This window comes from Apis laboriosa, unplaced genomic scaffold, assembly GCF_014066325.1.
Source record: "Apis laboriosa isolate Shangri-la unplaced genomic scaffold, ASM1406632v1 scaffold63_cov154, whole genome shotgun sequence".
NCBI lineage: Eukaryota > Metazoa > Arthropoda > Insecta > Hymenoptera > Apidae > Apis > Apis laboriosa.
Genome location: NW_025223982.1, coordinates 1,083,503 through 1,103,686, shown reverse-complemented (window position 1 = coordinate 1,103,686; position 20,184 = coordinate 1,083,503). Strand labels below are relative to the sequence as shown.

Sequence of the window (20,184 nt, the reverse complement as noted above, 5' to 3'; positions counted from 1 at the left end):
TTTTCCGCATAAATTTGCAACTTTAATGCGATGTCCACGATAGATGGTCATCTTTAATTCATTTCCTGAATGCACATTCTCGATTATTACATTGCAACTCTCTGTTCCACGCAGAATACATTATTGCATAAATGGAAAAAACAGGCAGAAACATTAATTTTTGCGTTTGCTCGTAATATGCACTTATGTTTATCATGAAACGCAATAATATCTTATTTTTGAAACGTCGTGGATACGTTGAATTATAAATATCGGCAATTTTATTTAATCTTTCACCGAGAAAAATCATTAACGAATATAATTATTATAGTGATCGTTAAATGTTTCTCCGTAAGACAATAATTATCAATTAATTTTATTTTATTTATTTATTTTTCTCTTAAGTTATATTTGCGATACTGATCAATTTATTGTTTATCTGTAATTATTTGTAAAAGTACAATATAAGGAATAATATTGAAGTAATTCTTTTTATTGCCATAAAATAACGCTAAAATACTCGAAGAATGAGTAAAAGTTTATATTTTTTTTTCTCTTTATCAGTATTTTTTTATTTTTTTTTTTTTTTTTTTTTTCTTTTTCTTTTTTTAAAAGATCGATTTCAATTCGATCGAAGCACAGCGAGTTTGGATTACAATTGAAATCAGGTAATGATCGAGTTTACTTTAATTATGCGCCTGGAATATTATAACTTTCATCTTTGTCGCAGGGATTTTAAGCATTTTTTAAAATAAACTCGTAATAAAACATGCAAAATAAAGTGAATAATTATACTATGATACATTAAGTCAAGCGAGACATTAAAGAAATATCAAATGTATTAACTTTGGTACTATAATTATTCTTTAACACAGACAATGATCTTTGCGCGAAACAAATTTTTATTACATAAAACGTTTCTCCTTTGATTTTTATAACGATATTTATTTTGGCGTGAGTACGAAATTAATGAAAAATCTCACGGATACATTTTATAATAATTATAACAATCTTGATATTGTCATTACTGTATTCTGCCATACTTGCACATGCATACAAGGAAAATGTAACATCGTTTTATCGTTTACCCGTTTACGATAATAAAATTTCGTTTATACGTTAAAATACTATCGTCGTTCGTTTCGGTGTTCCTCTTCTATTGAATGAATTTTAAAAGATTTCATTTTACAACGCGAAATATTCGCGTTCTGTGATTCTAATGATTGGAAATAGCACGCGCTAATGTATTACACTATGAGTGTAAAATTTCGACAATTTGACAATGAATTTTTTGTTTAATATTGTCTCGTTTTAATACACCCGAACGCAATTTATCCTATAATATTTAATCGCAGTATCGCAGTAACAAGAATAAAAGTTTGGACATCTAATTTAATCGAACCATATTTCATTTCAATTGATCTGTACAAAACCGTACAGAAGAAAGAAGAAAAATAAGACATTACATTCTTCGTAAAATATTTCGATATCCTTTAAATAAAAAAAGAATTGAATAAAAAATATAATCGATTTTTAGTTAGTTGGAATTAAATTATGCACATTAATTATAATAGAATTTACTAAAGTAGTTATATAATATAATAAATAATATTCTATCTAGCAATATTGCATAATTGCTATGAAATTCAATTTTTATTCACAAAACAAAAATATTACGATATTATTATTATTAGCTATACAAATTAAATAAATATGATTCTACAACTGCAATATAGTGTATGTGTGAATATAGAATGTTTTACTCTACGCTACTGTTCTTGGTACAGCCTTAGTTTCACGTAGTTACAAAAAATAATGCTCTGTTTTATTTTTAAAGGAACTCCCTGCTGAAATAGTAATAATTTTTTTGAAATATTTGCTGGTATACTTTACATTTTTGATCCCGTTTTATCATGATTCTTTTGAAATCTCTTGTGATCTTTCCTATACTTTTCAATCGTTAAATCCACGTTATCCGTGCTCGATAAGCTTAATGCCACAGGATCTAAACTTGCTGCAAGTTTTAAATAAGTTTCTTCCATTTCTTTAGTAATCTTGACTTCGTAATCAAAATCTGCAGTGACTCCTTTTTTTAATGTTTTAGGCAAAACTTTCTCTTCTTCAATTGGAATATCGAAAGATATTAAATCTTTCTCTTTTTCTAAATCAGTATTATTTACATCCAATGAAAAATTATTTACAGCATTATTTAAATTTCTGATTCCAAATTCTTGAATATCCATTATCAAACTGTTGCATTTATTTTCTGAAGAATTATCATATGATTCTCGATTATTTTCAATTGATTTGCAATTTGTTTGGGACTCGTCTAAATATGTTAAAGAAAGACTTTTATTATCTATTATGTTTTCATTTGGCTTTAATTCCGTGTAATTTGATCCAGAATTATCCATGTGAACCGATGATTGAACCCATTCGGCTACTCTTTGTAATTGGTTATTGTCATGTAACAACATCGGTGTGCTTTCTTCGCTACTAGTTGAAATTGATCTTTCAGATCCAGATCGAGACATTTTTTTCGAATGAACTAAAGCGGTATTTGGTTTATTATTTCCACTAGTATATAACACAGTTTTATAATGACCAGCATTATCTAAAAGAATATTCTTCGATCCAGGTGTTACTCTAACGAGACAATTCCTTGGACCAGTTATTCTATTTTGCGTATTAGGTTTCAAATTACCTAATGCATTATGCACACGCATTCCAGTTAATTGAACGACATCACTAGAACTACTGGAAGGATCGGAAGTTGAAATTACAATACTATCGCTACTAAAAGTTGGACTAGTGGCCACTTCTATTTGTCCAGAATCATTTTGATGTGCAACATTATCAATATTCTTAACTTCTATTAAAGTTAATTGCGTTGCATGTTGTTGTGTTTCTTGAGTTGATCTATCATTTTTCCAAATCCTATCATTAATTATATCAATCTCAATATCACTGTTAACTTTATCTTTACTTTCTTTGTTAGTCTGTGATTTTAGTCTCGTCCATTCATTTTTCCATAATCTATCGTTAATAATATCGATGTGACTCTGCTCTTTTCTATCAAAGTAATTTTTACAATTTTCAGGAACTATACGACTACAATTAGAAGATTTCTTATCCAATTTATTCCAAGAATTTGGATTAAATTTACCATCAATTTGTAATTCACATTTTTTATTTAGTTTCGTTTGTTTTCCTTTATCAACATTTGTTTTACCATTAACACATGTATCATTAATTTTATAAGATATTACCTGTTTAGTCGTATTTTCGTTTTGATTTTGATATATATTTTGATGTTGTGACGTATTGACGATATCATTATGACGCAATGAATTTTTTTTATTAAAATTAAGTTTTGTATTAACATTTACACGATTATCGTCTTTTAAACTGTCTATAATTTTACTATTTCTATTTAAAAATTTATCTTTTGTGCATAATTGTTGATGATTACTATTCTTTGTACAATTATTCTGATACTGTACTTTATTACTAACACTTTCATTTCCCTCATGATAGATTACATGTACCAATGAATTTTGACTTCCTTTATTTTGACAATTTTTATCAATATTTTTTAAATTATCAGAATGTTTCTCTACATTTTGTGCATATATTGTTGTACATTCATTACAAGAAAAAACATTTGGCATGTTAGTTTGAGTTTCAGCATCGACCATTAAAATACTTCTATGGCAAGTACATGTATCACAATGCTTTCCAAATACTCTTTCTTTTTCTCGATCTTCTAAAACTTTCGCCATTATCGCTGCCGAGACAACATCCACTGGTGGTTTAGATTCATCTGTTTCATCATTACTATTATTTTCAACAGATTTAGTTACATTATATACCATTGCTGTTGGAGGAAATGTTGAAATTGGTACTGTGATACTTTTTATATCAGGAGATGTAGTATCATTAGAATGTTTCTTTTGTGCAATATATGTCCTAACTTTGGCTTGTACTTCGGAAGGTAACTAAAATTAATAATAATTTATTTTTATATATATTTTCTTTATATTTTAATTTATAAGTTTATAAAATGTAACTTACAGAATCATATTTTTGTCCAACAAAATTAGAAGGTTTACATTGAAGAAGTTGTATTGCCAAGTTTACATCATTCCTATATTTTTCCTAAAATAAAATGTTATTTATAAAAATTTTATTCACAATTCAATTTTAAATTATCAAAATTTTATATTTGAAATATAAATACATTATCTTGAGTTAAACGATGTATAGTATAATTTGCATCAGCTAATCTATGAGATAAAGTTGCAATATCCTTAGTAAATGCACTTTTTTCTGTTTCACATTTATCTACAATCCTCAATAATTTATCTTCAAGATTTTGATTTACTTTCTGAACACGTTTATGAGCCTCATATAATCTTGAATATTTTTCTTGCCAAATTAAAAGTTCTTCCTTCATAGAGGCTAATTCTCCATTTGGGAACTTGTCAGCTTCATTTAAAAACTGTGTCTCCATTGTTACAATATGATTATCTCTTTCTAATAAACGTTGACGTAAATTTTCTATTTCTACATGCAAATGCATTTCTCCATGTTGCTGATCATTTTGATTACAGCCCAGACATTTGCAGCCACATTCCTGAAAATTTAAAAATTTAATTAGTTTAAAAATAATTTTTATATATGATAGATACAATATATATATATATATATAAGATATTAAAGATCAAAATAGACACACACACATTTATTTCTTTCTAAATGAATTTGTATCATTTATTATTACTCAATTAATTGAAATATTTCTATTTTTCTGAATATATAATTTTATAACAGATGTTATAAATTTTACTATATTTAATTTCCAAAAAGATATTAATTATTAATTATATATAATATTCACTTATTATTATTTATTTATTTAACATATATATAACATATACTTACCTTACATTTTTCAGCCATCATGTAATATATAAATTATACAAAAAATATTGAAAAAATATTTATGAATAACGAGACTTCGAAATTGGAGCCTCATAACCCTGTTGTTCAATTCGAATAGAAATGTGGATAGTTTACATACGTTTCAATCTAATATATTTCCTCATAACATCATCAATTACTAAAGCAATTTTCGTGATGAGAATTGTTTTTATAGAATTACTAATATTTAAAGAAATATATTATTCCAATAAACTTTGAAGTGACAGATTGCAAAATTCTCTGTCGTCTGCCACACATCTAACTCGTTAAAGTATCATCAATTTTAAGATGGAGTTACAAATATTTATAATATTATAACCATTACTTTTACGTTTTATGATGTGTTATAAATTTATTGGAAGAAAGAACTATTAAATGAAAAAAAGAAAATTCAAAATAAATTGCTGATAATGAAAATCGTACTTAATGCATATATTTAAGGGTAACCAATAGAATAACTTGCGAAATTCGAATCGTATTTCTTATTGGATATTAATACATATTACCATATTATATTATTTATTGTATACATGTAGAAAATTGTAGGAATCAACACAATTTTGAAATTTAAAAAGTTTTTATTATATACAAAATTTTAAAATATACGCAAAATTTATAATAAAAAATGAAATATGATGATTAAATAAAAATTAAAGAAATTTGATTTGCAGAAATATTTATTAAGTGTTATTATAATTCGTACATAATATTTTTAATCATAAAAATGTTAATATTACAATAATTATTTCAAATATGTTTATGTTTGCAAATATAACTTCAAAATCTTATAATATTTATAAAAAATGCATTACATGATAAAATACATAAGCCAAAATATAATAAAGACGAAATATAAAAAAAATTGTTTCGATTATATTGTATCTCCAAAAACAATAAATATTAATATATATAAATATAAAAGAATAAAAAGTAATTTGCAATCAATAATACGGTTTTATTTGTTATGATTTGTTTTTTAGTACAGATATATGAATCTTTCTAAAATGTTTAAAAATTTTATTTATAGTTGATTAGTAATTCTATAAATTTCGATTATATGATACTAAAAGTAAAAAGGTTGTACAATCAATGATTTGTAAGTATTTTGCTTGAATGTGTAATATAGTTTTTATTGGATAACACGAAACAAAGTATTGAACAGAGATATATATTTGAAGTTATGAAAAAAATGCGAAGATCAGTATGGTTGTAGAACAGGATTATAGTTATCATTGCATAATTATGCAAAAAGTAGTTTTATAACATATGACACAGCAGTGATAGAATATATGCATATGTTTATATAGTGCCTTACCCTACAATCGAAATGATCCAAACATTAATGCTAATATCAAATCTGTTTTTTTTTTTGGATACATTATTTGACACGATTGTAAAGTACACTCTTAATAATTCTTGATAAGAGAATATATAATAATGATATATTAAATTTTTTTCTATATATTAATTATACAAAAACAAAAATTTTAAATTGAAAATTGATATTTTAGATTTTTTTCTTAATACTGTGTAAAGCATTTTTTTTGTTTTTTTTTTTTTGAAAATGATATAAAGGTTTTTAATTTTTTTTTTTATGCCAAAGCACTATTCATTTGTAAATGTTAATGCCTAACTCTCATATACTTAAGAAGTTACAGATATAAAAGAATTTTTTATATAAAAGGGAATATATTTTTTTTGCCCAAAATGTATGTAATTTCTTTCTTGTCAAGACTGCAAATGTACATTAATACTACATGTTTTATCACATGTTATTCAAATATAGACTTCTTATAAAAAAATTGTTTCTGAACATTTTCTATTATTAGAAAATGTTATTATATGGAGCATAATATTTCTTTTTTTTTTTTTTTTTATATCATGAACACAATTAAAAAGTTTGGAACATTTCAAATGTTGAGCATCATATATATTAATAAAAGAATATGTCCGAATGCAACATTGCTTAACTCTACATATACATTATATCTATATTCATATAGAATTTTTATACCTTTCATAACAACAAAATGACTCTTTCTGAATAAGTTTTAACAAATTGAACACAAAAATCATCTACAATACAGCAAATTTCATGCATATATTAAACAATGCTAAATGTGAAACATGAAAGTTGCAAAATTTATACTACATATTTGATTAAAATTCTTCCTAACACAGTCTGTTCAATAATATTTATGTTGTGTCTGGTTATATCATTAGAAATTTATCTAAGGACACTAAGTGTATCTAGCGACAATACTCCAATTTGTGTCATCGGCTAGATTTATATTATGTAATAGATGGTAACAACTATACTATGCAATTTCAATTTTTCACATTACCATCAATTTTAGTAGGTTAAAACATTAACGAAAACTTTTTAAAATGATTTAACCACATAAATTAATAATCTACTAATAAAATATAGTGCATACTGCATTTGACATAGTCCATATAAAGTTTATATGTTATGCGCCAATGAGATAACAATATATTTGCACAAACGTAATTCTTAAAAATAAATCTCACATTAAAATCACGTAAATAAAGTGAAAGTTATCTTTATGAATAATTCTATGTTACAACATAAATTGAAAAAAATTGCACACTTTAGATACTAATAATATTAAAACGTTCGTGCACGTGTGAAAGGTTCAAAAACCAAACAATATAGTGTTCAAATATCAAGATTAAAGAATATGATTATTATTTAGATTGCGAGATATGATATATATATTTACACAAACATATCTGAATAAAAGAATGTAAGTAAACAGCAATATATAGAAGTATTAAAGAAATTAACTATTGTAACTCTCAGAATACTGCATGAAATGAAAATTAAAAAATTAATATATTTTGGTTTTTGAGTCCTTCATACATAAGTAATTCCCAAATAAAAATCAAGCATGTATTTATGATGTTAACAAAGCAAGAGCATAAATTACTATAGAGTTATAAATTGTCTACAATATACAAGATTGAATGTACACAACATCTGTATTAGTATGGTAGAATTAAAGTTTCAACTGCAATAAGCTATAGATCTATTAACATCAAAGATGTATATTCTTAAGTGCTAAGTTTTAGTTGTTTTGCTTAAAAACCATAAGCCCAATATATATTTTTATATTGAGCATAATTAAAATAAACATTCATTTTTGTAAATGTATGTTAATTATGAAATTCATGCGTTTGTTAATAATCATCTAACATAAACGATTATTAATAGAATCTCTACTGGAGGCAGTATGTTTACATAACAGGTATGGTGTGCTTCTTTAAAGCAAAAATATTTTAAATTTCTTTGCACCATGAACCTGCAAATTCAAAAGAGGTATCGTTCTTCTATTCGTTAACGCAATACAACAATATACACATACAATAAAAGATAAAGTTGTTGATTTGAACTCGTCAAACATCATTCTCAAATCAGTATTACTAGAATTTCAAAGCTTACATGGTTTGTCAATATTGTTATAAGACATTATTATCTTAACAAGTTGGTATATTATATCTCTAAATTCTCTATTTTTCTGCATTATAACAATACTGAAAAATAAGGCGAACTTTGAAGCTCCAGTCTTTGTGAATACACTAGATATATATATACACATTAAAGAAAAAGTTCTTTGAAACTTTTTCTTTCTATTACATGACAGAATTTCATGAAATGTTTATTTAAAGAACTGAGATCGCCTATACGAGGCATTAAAATTTATTACATATAATTTAAAGAGGAATTGTATCCAATTTTGGAAATTCATTTAAAATCAATACTGCTCCCTCTTGAAATACCTATAATCTATTTTCTATTAAATCCTTTTTTTGAGGATTAATCAGAAAAAGTGTCACAAGTGATATGACATTTTTTTGTCTTAGACATCAATGACTTAATTCATTCTAATTAAATTCTGTCTAATCTATTATTTTACAAGCAACCTTGCATCCGGAATTAAACATCTATCATCCAATTAATTATTTATATATAACATGTAATAATGCAACATTTCTCGTCATAAAAAATCGTAAGCCTTAGTCGTAATTCGAACAAGGTCATTTGTAATTACAGAATGGGAAATTTTCGTCACTGAAATGTTAATAAATCTGTTCCTAATATAAAAATGTTCACATTAAATTTTTTAAGAATACAATATCAATAATAATATTAATAATAGCAAGATATTTTTAATATCACTATAAATATATGTATACTTTCATATTAAAACAAATTTTTTAATTATTAAAAGAATTTTGGAATTTCTTTTTTCTTTTATGGGAAGGAACAGATTTTTTAACTACTTTCATAGGGAGGGATCGTTTATACTTTAAGAGCAGCTTTGGGAGACCAATGATGGAAACGGGCAGGTCCTGTAGGGTAGGAAGGTGGATGAATCCATTTGTTTCCTCTGTGACCCATAAAAGGAGGTGGAGATGGACCACCCAAAAAATGAGGAGGCATAATATTATACCATGGTTGACTTATTGGATGAGGACCATAGCCCATACTGAAGGAGTGACCAAACCAGGAACGATTTCTATTAAGGTGTAACCTTGGGCTGTTTAGGTTGCGTTTCCTACCTGTACCATTATTGCTATGCTGTTGATTTTGATTAGCAGAGCTTAGTGGTTTTGATTTTTGTTGCTGATCTGTATTAGTAGTCAAAGGGGATTTCTGTAAAATATAAAAATTGTTAGTATTTATTCAATTTTTTAAATTATATTATTTTTTAACACCAATAAAAAATGAAATATAAACACAATGTAATATATAATGTAATATATCAACCTGTATCTTAGTCGGCCCCTCAGATTGTTTATTTTCTTTTTCTAATCCTTCATTATTTCCTTGAAAAATTGGTACAGTATTTTCTTTATCATCAAATGATGCTAAAGTACAATATGACCCTTTGCTCTCTCCAAATCGGCAGCAAACTTCATTAGGATCAACCCAAAGTGTTAATTCTACTGGTAATGATAGATCTTCATATTTTACTCCAGCAGCATTAGCTGCACTTTCTAAAGTTGCATCCCTCCGATTATGACCATTTACACGAATACAACGATAACCTTGACCTTTGAATGGTTTGTCTGGAAACCAATGATTTTTAAAACGTTCCGTCAACAATTCCACCAAACGTCGTTTAAAACATTCCAATTGATCAGGACTAAATTTTTCGTTTTTTTCTATCAGCTGTACTAAGAATAGTACTGCTGCAGTAATCTCGTTGCGCATGTTGCCTTTGTCGTATACCAAGTTTATAATTTGCAGATGAAATCCTTCTTTGATGTTGTGATACAATATTCTTGAAAACTAAAGTATCATTTGCTGAAGCTGATGTGGAGCACATAGAGCCCTTCTGCACTGCAGCAATGCTTAAATTTTATATTTATATTTTTTATATTTAATATGATCTATGATGTGTTTTTTCTTCTGTTTTTATTTAAAAAACAGCTTTTACTAAATTATTTTGCTCCTTCTTTGGTATACACAATTTATTGAGATTATTTTTATTCTCACCTGAAATTATATAAAAATTATTAATAAAGAACTATCTATTAAAAATAAATATATGTTAAAAATCTTATAAAATATGCATACTTATTAATATTTTATAAATAAAGATAAATTAAAGAAAACAACTTTTCTAAATAAACAAACTTGAAAATAAATTCACATATATATCTATAAGAACTTTGTTTATTTGTTTCTTTAATGATCAAATTAAAGAAAATATTTAAATAAGCAAATTTTGATAATATTATATATATATGACTTGTTGCATTAAATTATTAATATATATGTAAATAGATTTAACAACCGATATCGTTTCACAATAGAACTACACAACAATATGTTATGGGTATTAATTAGGTTATAAACCATAACTCAGGTTAGGAAAATCATTTAAAGACGCAAGATCGACAATTTACACCGCATTTACAACGATTAGTAATCAGAAACAATACAGACGGCATCATTATAAAATATATTAGATTTCAAGAAACGATTGTTCCGAAATAATGAGCACAACGAATTATGCCAGCTCATTCTTGTCGTACCAGGTCGTGCCGTGAGCGATTGTTCCTGAAATACCACAACTCACAGTCTTGGTGATTATTTATTTATCGTAATATTTCATTGCTATTGCAATTATATTTTTATTCAATATACTTAAAAATTTAATACTAATATTAAATTGACCTTACGAATCAGTGACGAAAATTCCGTGTTTCTGGTGAAACTACTACGTCTTCTCTCTCTTTAAATAAACGTACTCGACCCAACACGTGTTACGTTGCATCAATGTCCATGAAGTATGTAGAAAAATATAGACTTTCTACAGTTACTTTTATATTTGTAAGTTATATTTATAAATATAGAAAAAAAAAAATAAAATATTATAAAATCACTTTTAAAATATTAGAAAATAATAATTTACAATGTTTTACGATCACATAATAGAATTCTAGATTTTGAAAAAAGTTTAAATTATTAAAGAATGCTTTGTCTTTCTTGAGATTTGAAATTATAATTCTCACATAAAAAACGTTTTTCATGCGAAAATTAAAAAATTAATAAGGTTTATAAAACTTTAAAAAATTTTAAACTTTGATTATTAATATTGAATATAAATAGCGTAAGAATCGTATACTAAAAATGTTAATCAAAATTGAAAAAGTTTGAAACATTCTTAAATCTATCAAAATTCAACTTGTTGCTTACTTCTCAATGTATTAGATACTACTAGCATAAACAAGACACAAATTAGATCTACCATTTTACGAGATTTTGTGTCTCATGTTTTGAAATATTCATCGCAAAATATTAGATTGTTTAGTATGTTCTTTACGATTTAAAGTGATTAGTGCAGAAATTACATTCAATTCAGCCACAGAAATTAGTAAAAGAAACAAGTAAAAGTACTTCTTTTGTTATATTCTCATATTCATATATAACCATCGATATATATACATACATATAGAATGAAAAGAAATCATTTATTCATTTGAAATATTTCATTTATGATTTTACTTTTTGATAATATTAAAAAATTTGAAAATTTTTTTATATTCTTTTATATAGAAAATGTTGATTTGCATCAACTAATGCACTAAAAAATATATGATATCACATAAAAAAACTGACAACAGATTCTTAACGCATTTATTAACGAAAAAATTAATAATATTATGTGCTTGAAACTATTTAATTTTTAGAATATTTTTTAATATTATCAATAACATATTCCTAATAATCAGTTCAATTTATATATTTATATTTATATTCATAAAATCTTTATAATAAAAAATATTATAAAGAAATGAAATTCGATATTACAAAAAGCATTTAATAAAAGATTAGTAAAAGATAAATATATAAAATATAATTAAGATAGATAATAATATATAAACGATAAATAATTTCTACTTAAGAAAAACTAAAAAAAAATGTTCATTAAAAAAAGCATATATGAAATAAATATCTAATGATAAATATCTTTAGAAATAAGAAAACTATCAAAAAATGTAATATCCCAAAAAATAATAAAATTAAAAGATAAATATATTTCGATAAATATATAAAATTAAATTAAAAATTTTTATTTTTAAAAATATAAAAAAAAATTTGCGTGCCACTTCTTGTTCTATTATATTCTCCTAATATAAAATCGAAAATTTAGCTAAAAATTTTCATATTTAATATTTTTTCAAAAATTTTGCGTGCCACTTTCTGTTGAATTATTTTTTTCTAATTTATTATTAAATTTCTAGCATTAAATTTCTGTTCAAATTATATTCATTTTATAACTGAAGAATATAATTCGAGAAGAACATAACATGTTAAAATTTTCTAAAATTTATTTATATTTAATTTTTATATACTTACCTTGTATACTTACTTCTTTAAAATGTTAGAATTAAAAATTTTTTGATCATTTTACTTAATTCTGAAATTTGACATACTTACCTCTTTTAAGCTGTCATATTTTCTAGAATTAAACATATACAAGGTGTTAATATATTCGTGGAATATATCTTTGGAAAATCGATTTTATAGATTTATTCATTAAACTTACCTTTTGAAATTTCGATTCCTGAAGTTTATTTATTAAGTTATAAGCAATTAAGTTTGCGTTAGATAAAATAAGACGGAAACAAAATGAACTGATGTGACGAAGATAAAGTTGTCTCATTAACATTTATAACTTTCACAACTTTCACAAGATTTATTCATTTACTATTTTATAAATTTTATTATATGTTACTGAAAATAAATAATTATCAATTGTAATTCAAAAATTTAAAATCGTATTTAAAAAACAACATGGTTTTATATGTACATGATTGTATATTTTTAAATAGTCGTTGACAGTTAATCTAAATAGATGCTAATTTTCATTATATAAAAAAAATTAAAATCAATATTTAAATTATGATTTATAAATATATATTATCATTAATTTATATATGTAAACTAATGTTTATTAAATGTATTAATAATTCATATGTATATTTTTGACCAATAAATATAATTAATATAAAAATTTCATCTTAATTGCTTCTTATCTACATGAAGATATGTCCTAAATTTGCGAATAACTTTTTTAATTTTTAAAAATTTTACTTATAGTAAAATATCACAAATTTCGAAGAACGGACTTAATGTATATATTGAATATGAATATATTCAAATATAAATTAAATTTATTAAAAAGGCAGTATATTTTTCAATTAACAAAAATTTATGCATTTCGGAACAAATAAAATGCAATCTGCAACGATTTTTTAATGAAATGAATATTAATATTTATATGGAATTGATATGGTGTAAAGTAATATTTTTAATAAAATATTTTTTAATAAAAATTACAGTGATATTTCAAAATAAAATATTTTAAAATTATATAATAATTAAAAATAAATCTTGCATAATGGATATCGTTATATTTTGTGATTTACAAATTGATATTATTACAAATTGATATTTTTTTAAATATTATATCGTGCACAAGATATGAAGTGAAAAAATTATTTTTTTATTCAATAGAGTAATAATCATAAATTTTTTATAAAAATAAATATTAGAGACAAGTAAAAAAAATATATTTTTGAAAAATAAATATAATCATTATCGATTTCAAATTAAATTTGAAATTAGGCACTATCTTATTTAATAACATCAAAAAAGAATAATAAAAAATAATTTTAATATTAAGAAAAAATTAAATGATTTTAATGTTACATTGAGTGTAGTGAATGAAAAAATAAAAATAAAGAAAAAGAAATAATATGTATATAATGTGTATATAAAGAGAATATAATTTTTTTAAAAAATATTTTAATTTTTTTTAAAAAAGTTTAATCATTTATTTGTTGTAAATTTTTTAAAAGTTTTAAAAGTTTTATTGAGAACTCTTAGAAAAACTAAAAAAACATTTATTGTAATCATATTTCATTATAATATTAAAAGATTAGCAAATCAATAAATACATTATAGAAAAATTAAAAACTTAATATTAAAACTAACTTAAAATTTAATATATAAATTAAATCTCTACTATACAAAAATATTAACTAAATATCATAGATATTTACAAATATTTGATGAATTAATAAAATATAATCATTATTTTAGTCAATATAAAATGAAACTTTAAAGAATACATTATTAGAAAAAACAAATTATTATTTTGAATAATAATGATACAGAAACTATTAATTAATATGATATTTTATAACTTTTTCATTTTTGTATAATTATAAGAAAAAAATGTATGTACACATTTTACAAATGTTTTTTATTTAAAAACCATATTTTGATTGAGTTTGTTTCCTTGTCAATCTATTTTGTGCCCATTGATTCTTCAATTCCATTTCCATTGCTTTAGCTTGATGTGCTAAATATGTTATTTGATGTTTCTTTTTAGATTGAGAACTTACTCCACCACCTTGCATAGATATTGGTCTTTGTATAGGCTCTTCTGTTAATGCTTTTATTAACCATTCTCTTTCATCTGGTTTAATATCTTCTCCATTTATTTCTATAATATTTGCTTCTTCAATTTCTTTAGGTTTCCGTTTCACACCTCTTTTTCCACAAAGATATTCAATAGCCTTGTCATCAAAAGCTACATTACCTTCTGTGTCTATATTATATTCTTGTTCAGGTACTGGTAACTTTGGACCTATTTCTGTTTTATTTTTTAGTAATATTTCTTCCTTTGGTAAATCTATAACATTACTTAATGATGTTTTTTGAGATTTATTTGTACATATTGTTTTTATATCAATTTTAGAACTAGTAAAGTATTTAAACAAATCATTTTTATTTGGATTATTTTTAAATTCTAAATCAGAATTATTTAAATTTATATCAGTACTCAGAGAATCTGATAAAATATTTGAAACAGTATCATTTTGTGTTAGAGCAAAAAAATCTGTAATAGAATTATTATCTTTATCTATAATTGCTTCACTTTCATCATCTTCAGAATTTGATTCATGAGTTACATTTATGGAATTTGCTATTATAGATTTGCTATTATAGGTTTTTATATTAGAGGTTTTTATATCTATATCTTTAATAAATGAAACTTTTGTTTGATTAGTTTCTATAGTAGATTTAATAACAGTAGGTATCAAATTATTAGAACTTTTAATGTCAATTCCTTTAGGTGGAGGTAACAATGCAAAAAGTTTAGTACCTTTCTGAAAATACATATATGTATATATATATATATATCTATTTTTTATTTTCTTACAAAAATATGAATATTATGATAAATACTTACATTTGATGGCTTTAATTTATTACATTTAGGCTCATTTTCCTTTTGAGTATCTACAAACTTTAAATAAAAAAATGTATTAATTTAAAAAAAATAAAATATTACATACACATTACATTTATATAAAAATTTCTTACTTCAGATAAAGAAGGCACCATTATTTTAACTGGTACTCGATCCTTTTTTACTGATTTTCCAGATTTAAATTCTTTTTTCAAAGGAATATCATCTTCTTCTATGATATTATTTATTTCCGTAACCAAAGTTTTGGGTTTAGGTAATTTATTAAATTGTATTTTTTCTGATGATTCGTTTGTCTTAGGTACTTCCATTTCAATCACATTATTTTTATCATTTTCTTGTTGAAAAGTATTATCGTTTGAAATTGATAAACATAACTTATCATTTGTTTGTAAAACTGTAACTTCTGATGTAATTTTATTTTCATTTTCTGCATTACAATTATTTCTTTCATCATCTGAACTTTCATCACTACTTTCATATGCCACAAGACTCATTGTTAAAAAAAAATATTCAGATAACTGAAATTATCGTTTGGGATGAAATATATACGTCAAAATAATAACCTTAAAGAACATTTGTAACCATAGAATCATATACAATATGAGATAGATTTACCATCCTATATACGATTTGTAAATCGCCATATTCGTTTCTGACATTATTGATTCTGCAAAAAATAAAATTACGATGTTAAATATAAAAACATAAAATATATAATATATATAAAATAAATACTATATAAATATAAATACTATATAAATATATATTTGAATAATTGAATCGAATAGATTCTTTTTAAGATTTTGTTTAATTAATATAAACAAAAAAAAAATAAATTTAATTAAATATCGGAACTATCTTAAATGCATAAATTTTGTAATCAAACATAGACAAAGAAATCAAATAATGGAAGAAGAATATAGAATAAAAATTAAAAAATCAAAAAATCACCTTCAGTGCTTGTAATCTTCTTTTGAATCGAATCGGTAATGTTGAAAATGACAGTAAAATGGTAAAGAATTTCTTGTCCCTGGAACAAAAAAATTCATTGAATGTTAGATCTATTTTATATTTTGTTTGTGCTATTAATTTTGTCTTAAAAATAATTTATATTACTTTTTAATATATATACATTACTGGTATCACAATCGTATATGATAAGATTTTATTAAGATTGTTACTTCTTAATTGTTATTTTTTAACAATGTGTATTATATGTGATTAATTTCAATATTAATAAAATATTAATAAATATTAATTAAATGGTTTTAAGATGATCAATATGAATAGAACTTCTCCAAATATTTTAATAACAGGTTAAATAAACAAACAGTATTTTTTTAAAATAATAATAATTGTTTTCGTATTTAAAAATCAAATTATTTGTAATCAATTTTATTTTTAGGTACACCTGGAGTAGGAAAAAGTTTAATGTCTCGTATTTTATCTGAAAAAACTGGATTAGCCTGGATTGATGTTAGCAAGTTTGCTATTGAAAAAGAATGTTTAGAGGAATATGATGAAGTGTATCAATGTCCTATTTTAGATGAGGATAAGGTAATTCATAAAAGAATTTTAATTTTCATATAAATATATTATTTTTTATAATTATATAATATTATTATATTAATATATTATATTTTCTAATTGCAGTTATTGGATGAAATGGAAACCCTTATGTGTGAAGGTGGAAAAATTGTTGATTATCATGGAGCTGATTTTTTTCCAGAAAGATGGTTTGATATTGTTTTTGTATTAAGAACAGACAATACTATTTTATATGATCGTTTAAGAGACAGGGGCTATACAGGAAAAAAGTTAGAAGATAATATAGATTGTGAAATATTTCAAACCATTCTTGAAGAGGCAAGATTAGCTTACAGAGAAGAAATAGTTCATGAACTGACAAGTAATAATCTAAATCAAATAACAGAAAATGTAAATAGAATATGTCAATGGATTGAAATGTGGAAAATAGATAATCAAGAATAAATTAATTTTATGAGTTTTAATATCTTGTCTTTATCGTGATTATGTTTTTATTATATACATATATTTTTTAATAAAGATATAAGATTTATTTAAAGAATATAAATATTAAAAAAAGAAAAATATATTAATATAATTAAAATATTAATTAATATATAAAGAAAATTTTATCAGAAATATAATAAAATGTTTAAATTTGTAAATATTATAAAAATATATTACAACATACTTTTTACATTAATAATATATATTTACATAAAATTAAACATATATATTATAATAATTATATTAATTATATATTAATATAATATAATATAATATATAAATTACAATTATATTACAATTTTACTAATATTAAAATTATATTTATTCTATTATACCTAAATCATATTTTAATTTTTTTAATCTATTATTTATACTATCATAATATTTCATTTGTATAAGAAGAGATTCTGCTTTCTTAATATCTTTCTGTTCAAATGCAGCTGCTACATTCCTATATAAAAACATATTTATTAATTATATATATATATATATTATTGATAAGACTAAGCATAAAGTTTTAAGTAGAAAGAATATTACATTATTAAATTATTTAATATAGTCTCATTCTTTTGTATTAGTTTTTTTATTTTTTCTTCATTATTTGCAGCATCTTCTATTTCTTCATTCTTTTCCATAATTTCCATTAAAAATTCTGTATTCACATTATCTGTTCCTTCTGATATTGTTATACCATTTAATTCTAGCATATATAATCCTCTTTTTAGAGGATGTAATAATGTACTATAAGCTTTATTTACTAATGATGATAAAATCTCAGAAAATTGCTTTTCTTTCTAAAAAAAATAAAACAACAAAATTAATAAAATTAATAATGTATTTATAATATTATACTTAAATTATACTTACCTCAGATTTGTTACTAAATTTATCAGGATGTAACAGTTTTTGCAGTTCTTTATATTTTTTTTGAATTTCCGTAACATTAACATCGTAAATTTTTGGAATATCTATTATATCAAAATAAGTTAAATTTTCAGGTGGTTTTTGTAAAACTTTACATTTAGAGCAAAATAAATCAGATTTATATGTAAAATTACAATTCCAACATTTTAATGGACTATCACTTGAATATTTTGAAATGTTCGTTAAAGTTAACGAAGAAATATAATTTTTATCTATATAATGCGAATATAGATTTTCTTGTTGTTGTATAAAATTTAAATATAAAATATTATATCTTTTTATAAGATTAAAAAAATTTTTTCTCAAATACATATTTTTAATACAAAATTATCATAACCTTATTGTTTATTAATTTCAAAATAAATTGATGATAGATTCTTAAGTTTTCTATTAATAACACAAAATTATTAAATATTATTTAATATTATTTAATATTATTTAATTTTATTATTTATTAATTAATGCATATATAAAAGAATGTGATCTATTTAATAGATCGTAAAATATTACGTATCATGCTATGTGTAGTTCGTGATTCTTATTGTCAGTAAGAAAATCTATATATTTTTTCAATTAAAATTTCATTTATATATTGAAAAATAGACGCAAACATGCCGACATATGAAATGCCATTATTATTACGATTAGCAAACAAGGTATTGTAATCTTTAACGTATTTTAAAACATTTAATTCAAACATTTTATAGATTTGTTAACCTAAATATAAGTATTTTATATTATTGATAACATAATAATAAACTATCAAAATAATAAATGATCAGATATTAATTATCAATGAATAATATTTCCAGGCAGAATATGTAACTATTTTAAAAGATGTAGCAAAGTCAATATTTGAAACAGGTGGATTTATTAGAAAGATTGAAAATTGGGGTATTAAACAACTTCCATGTAAAACAAATATTCATAATACTAATCATACACATGCAAAGTAGATATTTATCATTATATTATTTATTTTTTTATATATTCATATAATATATATTAATCAGATAATTATGCAATTATTATTTTCAGCCATTTCATGTTTTGTTTTGATTCGCCACCATCTCAAGTTATCAAGATTCAAGAAGATTGTAGAAGAAACAGAAATATAATTAGAATACGGATATATACACAAAATGTGCCATCTAAAAATGTAAAATGCACATTTGAAGAAGAAATGTTACCTCCAGCTTATAGGTATTTTTTAATTTTAATAGCATTCATAATAAGTTCTCATTTCTAATATATATTTTTATTTATTTTAGACCTAGTGTTCAAAAACTTTTGGAACAAGCTAAGAAACACAAGCGTTATCAGACTAAATTCAAATATAATTCTGGTTTTGATTATTATCCTTTCATGAGATGAAAAAATTATTTGTTCATAAAAGCTTAGATAAAAGTAAATAAAATAAAAATTGATAAGAGAAAAAATCATT

General features: G+C 23.0%; 6 protein-coding genes across 9 annotated transcripts; 2 read left to right on the top strand and 4 right to left on the bottom strand.

Annotated features, from left to right (window-relative positions):
* Nucleotides 1–1,581: 1,581 nt before the first annotated feature.
* LOC122718403 (myb-like protein D) lies at nucleotides 1,582–5,187 on the bottom strand. The gene is made up of 4 exons (XM_043943414.1): nucleotides 4,924–5,187; nucleotides 4,220–4,615; nucleotides 4,054–4,137; nucleotides 1,582–3,977 (listed from the first exon to the last, which is right to left on the bottom strand). The coding sequence occupies exons 1-4, from the start codon at nucleotides 4,942–4,944 to the stop codon at nucleotides 1,869–1,871; spliced, it is 2,610 nt and encodes an 869-aa protein (XP_043799349.1). The 5' UTR covers nucleotides 4,945–5,187; the 3' UTR covers nucleotides 1,582–1,868.
* A 1,480-nt stretch (nucleotides 5,188–6,667) lies between these two features.
* On the bottom strand, nucleotides 6,668–11,249 carry LOC122718382 (maternal B9.10 protein-like). 3 transcript variants are annotated; one of them, XM_043943374.1, is made up of 3 exons: nucleotides 11,176–11,249; nucleotides 9,755–10,486; nucleotides 6,668–9,640 (listed from the first exon to the last, which is right to left on the bottom strand). In XM_043943374.1, exons 2-3 carry the CDS (start codon nucleotides 10,199–10,201, stop codon nucleotides 9,287–9,289), a joined length of 801 nt encoding a protein of 266 aa, XP_043799309.1. In that variant the 5' UTR covers nucleotides 10,202–10,486; nucleotides 11,176–11,249; the 3' UTR covers nucleotides 6,668–9,286. The 3 variants fall into 3 exon arrangements, with proteins under 3 accessions (XP_043799309.1, XP_043799307.1, XP_043799308.1); XM_043943372.1 differs by having other exon boundaries at nucleotides 11,171–11,240; XM_043943373.1 differs by lacking the exon at nucleotides 11,176–11,249 and adding an exon at nucleotides 11,029–11,164.
* A 519-nt stretch (nucleotides 11,250–11,768) lies between these two features.
* On the top strand, nucleotides 11,769–17,794 carry LOC122718443 (adenylate kinase isoenzyme 6). Of its 2 annotated transcripts, none has more exons than XM_043943479.1 (3): nucleotides 11,769–11,883; nucleotides 17,188–17,339; nucleotides 17,436–17,794. In XM_043943479.1, exons 2-3 carry the CDS (start codon nucleotides 17,214–17,216, stop codon nucleotides 17,772–17,774), a joined length of 465 nt encoding a protein of 154 aa, XP_043799414.1. In that variant the 5' UTR covers nucleotides 11,769–11,883; nucleotides 17,188–17,213; the 3' UTR covers nucleotides 17,775–17,794. The 2 variants fall into 2 exon arrangements, with proteins under 2 accessions (XP_043799414.1, XP_043799413.1); XM_043943478.1 differs by lacking the exon at nucleotides 11,769–11,883 and adding an exon at nucleotides 16,900–17,098.
* On the bottom strand, nucleotides 14,723–16,811 carry LOC122718440 (proline-rich protein PRCC). The gene is made up of 4 exons (XM_043943474.1): nucleotides 16,734–16,811; nucleotides 15,896–16,449; nucleotides 15,762–15,818; nucleotides 14,723–15,678 (listed from the first exon to the last, which is right to left on the bottom strand). Exons 2-4 carry the CDS (start codon nucleotides 16,274–16,276, stop codon nucleotides 14,773–14,775), a joined length of 1,344 nt encoding a protein of 447 aa, XP_043799409.1. The 5' UTR covers nucleotides 16,277–16,449; nucleotides 16,734–16,811; the 3' UTR covers nucleotides 14,723–14,772.
* Nucleotides 17,795–18,137: 343 nt separating the features above from the next.
* Nucleotides 18,138–19,052, bottom strand: LOC122718441 (iron-sulfur cluster co-chaperone protein HscB). The gene is made up of 3 exons (XM_043943475.1): nucleotides 18,684–19,052; nucleotides 18,354–18,610; nucleotides 18,138–18,267 (listed from the first exon to the last, which is right to left on the bottom strand). The coding sequence occupies exons 1-3, from the start codon at nucleotides 19,050–19,052 to the stop codon at nucleotides 18,138–18,140; spliced, it is 756 nt and encodes a 251-aa protein (XP_043799410.1).
* Nucleotides 19,053–19,164: 112 nt separating this feature from the next.
* On the top strand, nucleotides 19,165–20,179 carry LOC122718444 (probable 28S ribosomal protein S6, mitochondrial). The gene is made up of 4 exons (XM_043943480.1): nucleotides 19,165–19,396; nucleotides 19,553–19,692; nucleotides 19,779–19,943; nucleotides 20,012–20,179. The coding sequence occupies exons 1-4, from the start codon at nucleotides 19,352–19,354 to the stop codon at nucleotides 20,112–20,114; spliced, it is 453 nt and encodes a 150-aa protein (XP_043799415.1). The 5' UTR covers nucleotides 19,165–19,351; the 3' UTR covers nucleotides 20,115–20,179.
* Nucleotides 20,180–20,184: the final 5 nt, after the last annotated feature.

Excerpts from the sequence above, each read along its gene's own strand:
- LOC122718403 (XM_043943414.1), bottom strand. The coding sequence starts at position 4,944 with ATGATGGCTGAAAAATGTAAG. Across the intron at positions 4,616-4,923 it reads TGATGGCTGAAAAATGTAAG|GAATGTGGCTGCAAATGTCT; the intron begins GTAAGTATATGT and ends TTAAATTTTCAG. Across the intron at positions 4,138-4,219 it reads ATCGTTTAACTCAAGATAAT|GAAAAATATAGGAATGATGT; the intron begins GTATTTATATTT and ends ATTTTATTTTAG.
- LOC122718382 (XM_043943374.1), bottom strand. The coding sequence starts at position 10,201 with ATGCGCAACGAGATTACTGCAGCAGTACTATTCTTAGTACAGCTGATA. Across the intron at positions 9,641-9,754 it reads AGGGGCCGACTAAGATACAG|AAATCCCCTTTGACTACTAA; the intron begins GTTGATATATTA and ends TATATTTTACAG.
- LOC122718440 (XM_043943474.1), bottom strand. The coding sequence starts at position 16,276 with ATGAGTCTTGTGGCATATGAAAGTAGTGATGAAAGTTCAGATGATGAA. Across the intron at positions 15,819-15,895 it reads TGGTGCCTTCTTTATCTGAA|TTTGTAGATACTCAAAAGGA; the intron begins GTAAGAAATTTT and ends TTTTATTTAAAG. Across the intron at positions 15,679-15,761 it reads ATAAATTAAAGCCATCAAAT|AAAGGTACTAAACTTTTTGC; the intron begins GTAAGTATTTAT and ends ATGTATTTTCAG.
- LOC122718443 (XM_043943478.1), top strand. The coding sequence starts at position 17,056 with ATGATCAATATGAATAGAACTTCTCCAAATATTTTAATAACAG. Across the intron at positions 17,099-17,187 it reads TCCAAATATTTTAATAACAG|GTACACCTGGAGTAGGAAAA; the intron begins GTTAAATAAACA and ends TTTTATTTTTAG. Across the intron at positions 17,340-17,435 it reads CTATTTTAGATGAGGATAAG|TTATTGGATGAAATGGAAAC; the intron begins GTAATTCATAAA and ends TTCTAATTGCAG.
- LOC122718441 (XM_043943475.1), bottom strand. The coding sequence starts at position 19,052 with ATGTATTTGAGAAAAAATTTTTTTAATCTTATAAAAAGATATAATATT. Across the intron at positions 18,611-18,683 it reads AATTTAGTAACAAATCTGAG|AAAGAAAAGCAATTTTCTGA; the intron begins GTAAGTATAATT and ends TATTTTTTTTAG. Across the intron at positions 18,268-18,353 it reads ATATTAAATAATTTAATAAT|GAATGTAGCAGCTGCATTTG; the intron begins GTAATATTCTTT and ends GTTTTTATATAG.
- LOC122718444 (XM_043943480.1), top strand. The coding sequence starts at position 19,352 with ATGCCGACATATGAAATGCCATTATTATTACGATTAGCAAACAAG. Across the intron at positions 19,397-19,552 it reads TATTACGATTAGCAAACAAG|GCAGAATATGTAACTATTTT; the intron begins GTATTGTAATCT and ends TAATATTTCCAG. Across the intron at positions 19,693-19,778 it reads ACTAATCATACACATGCAAA|CCATTTCATGTTTTGTTTTG; the intron begins GTAGATATTTAT and ends TATTATTTTCAG.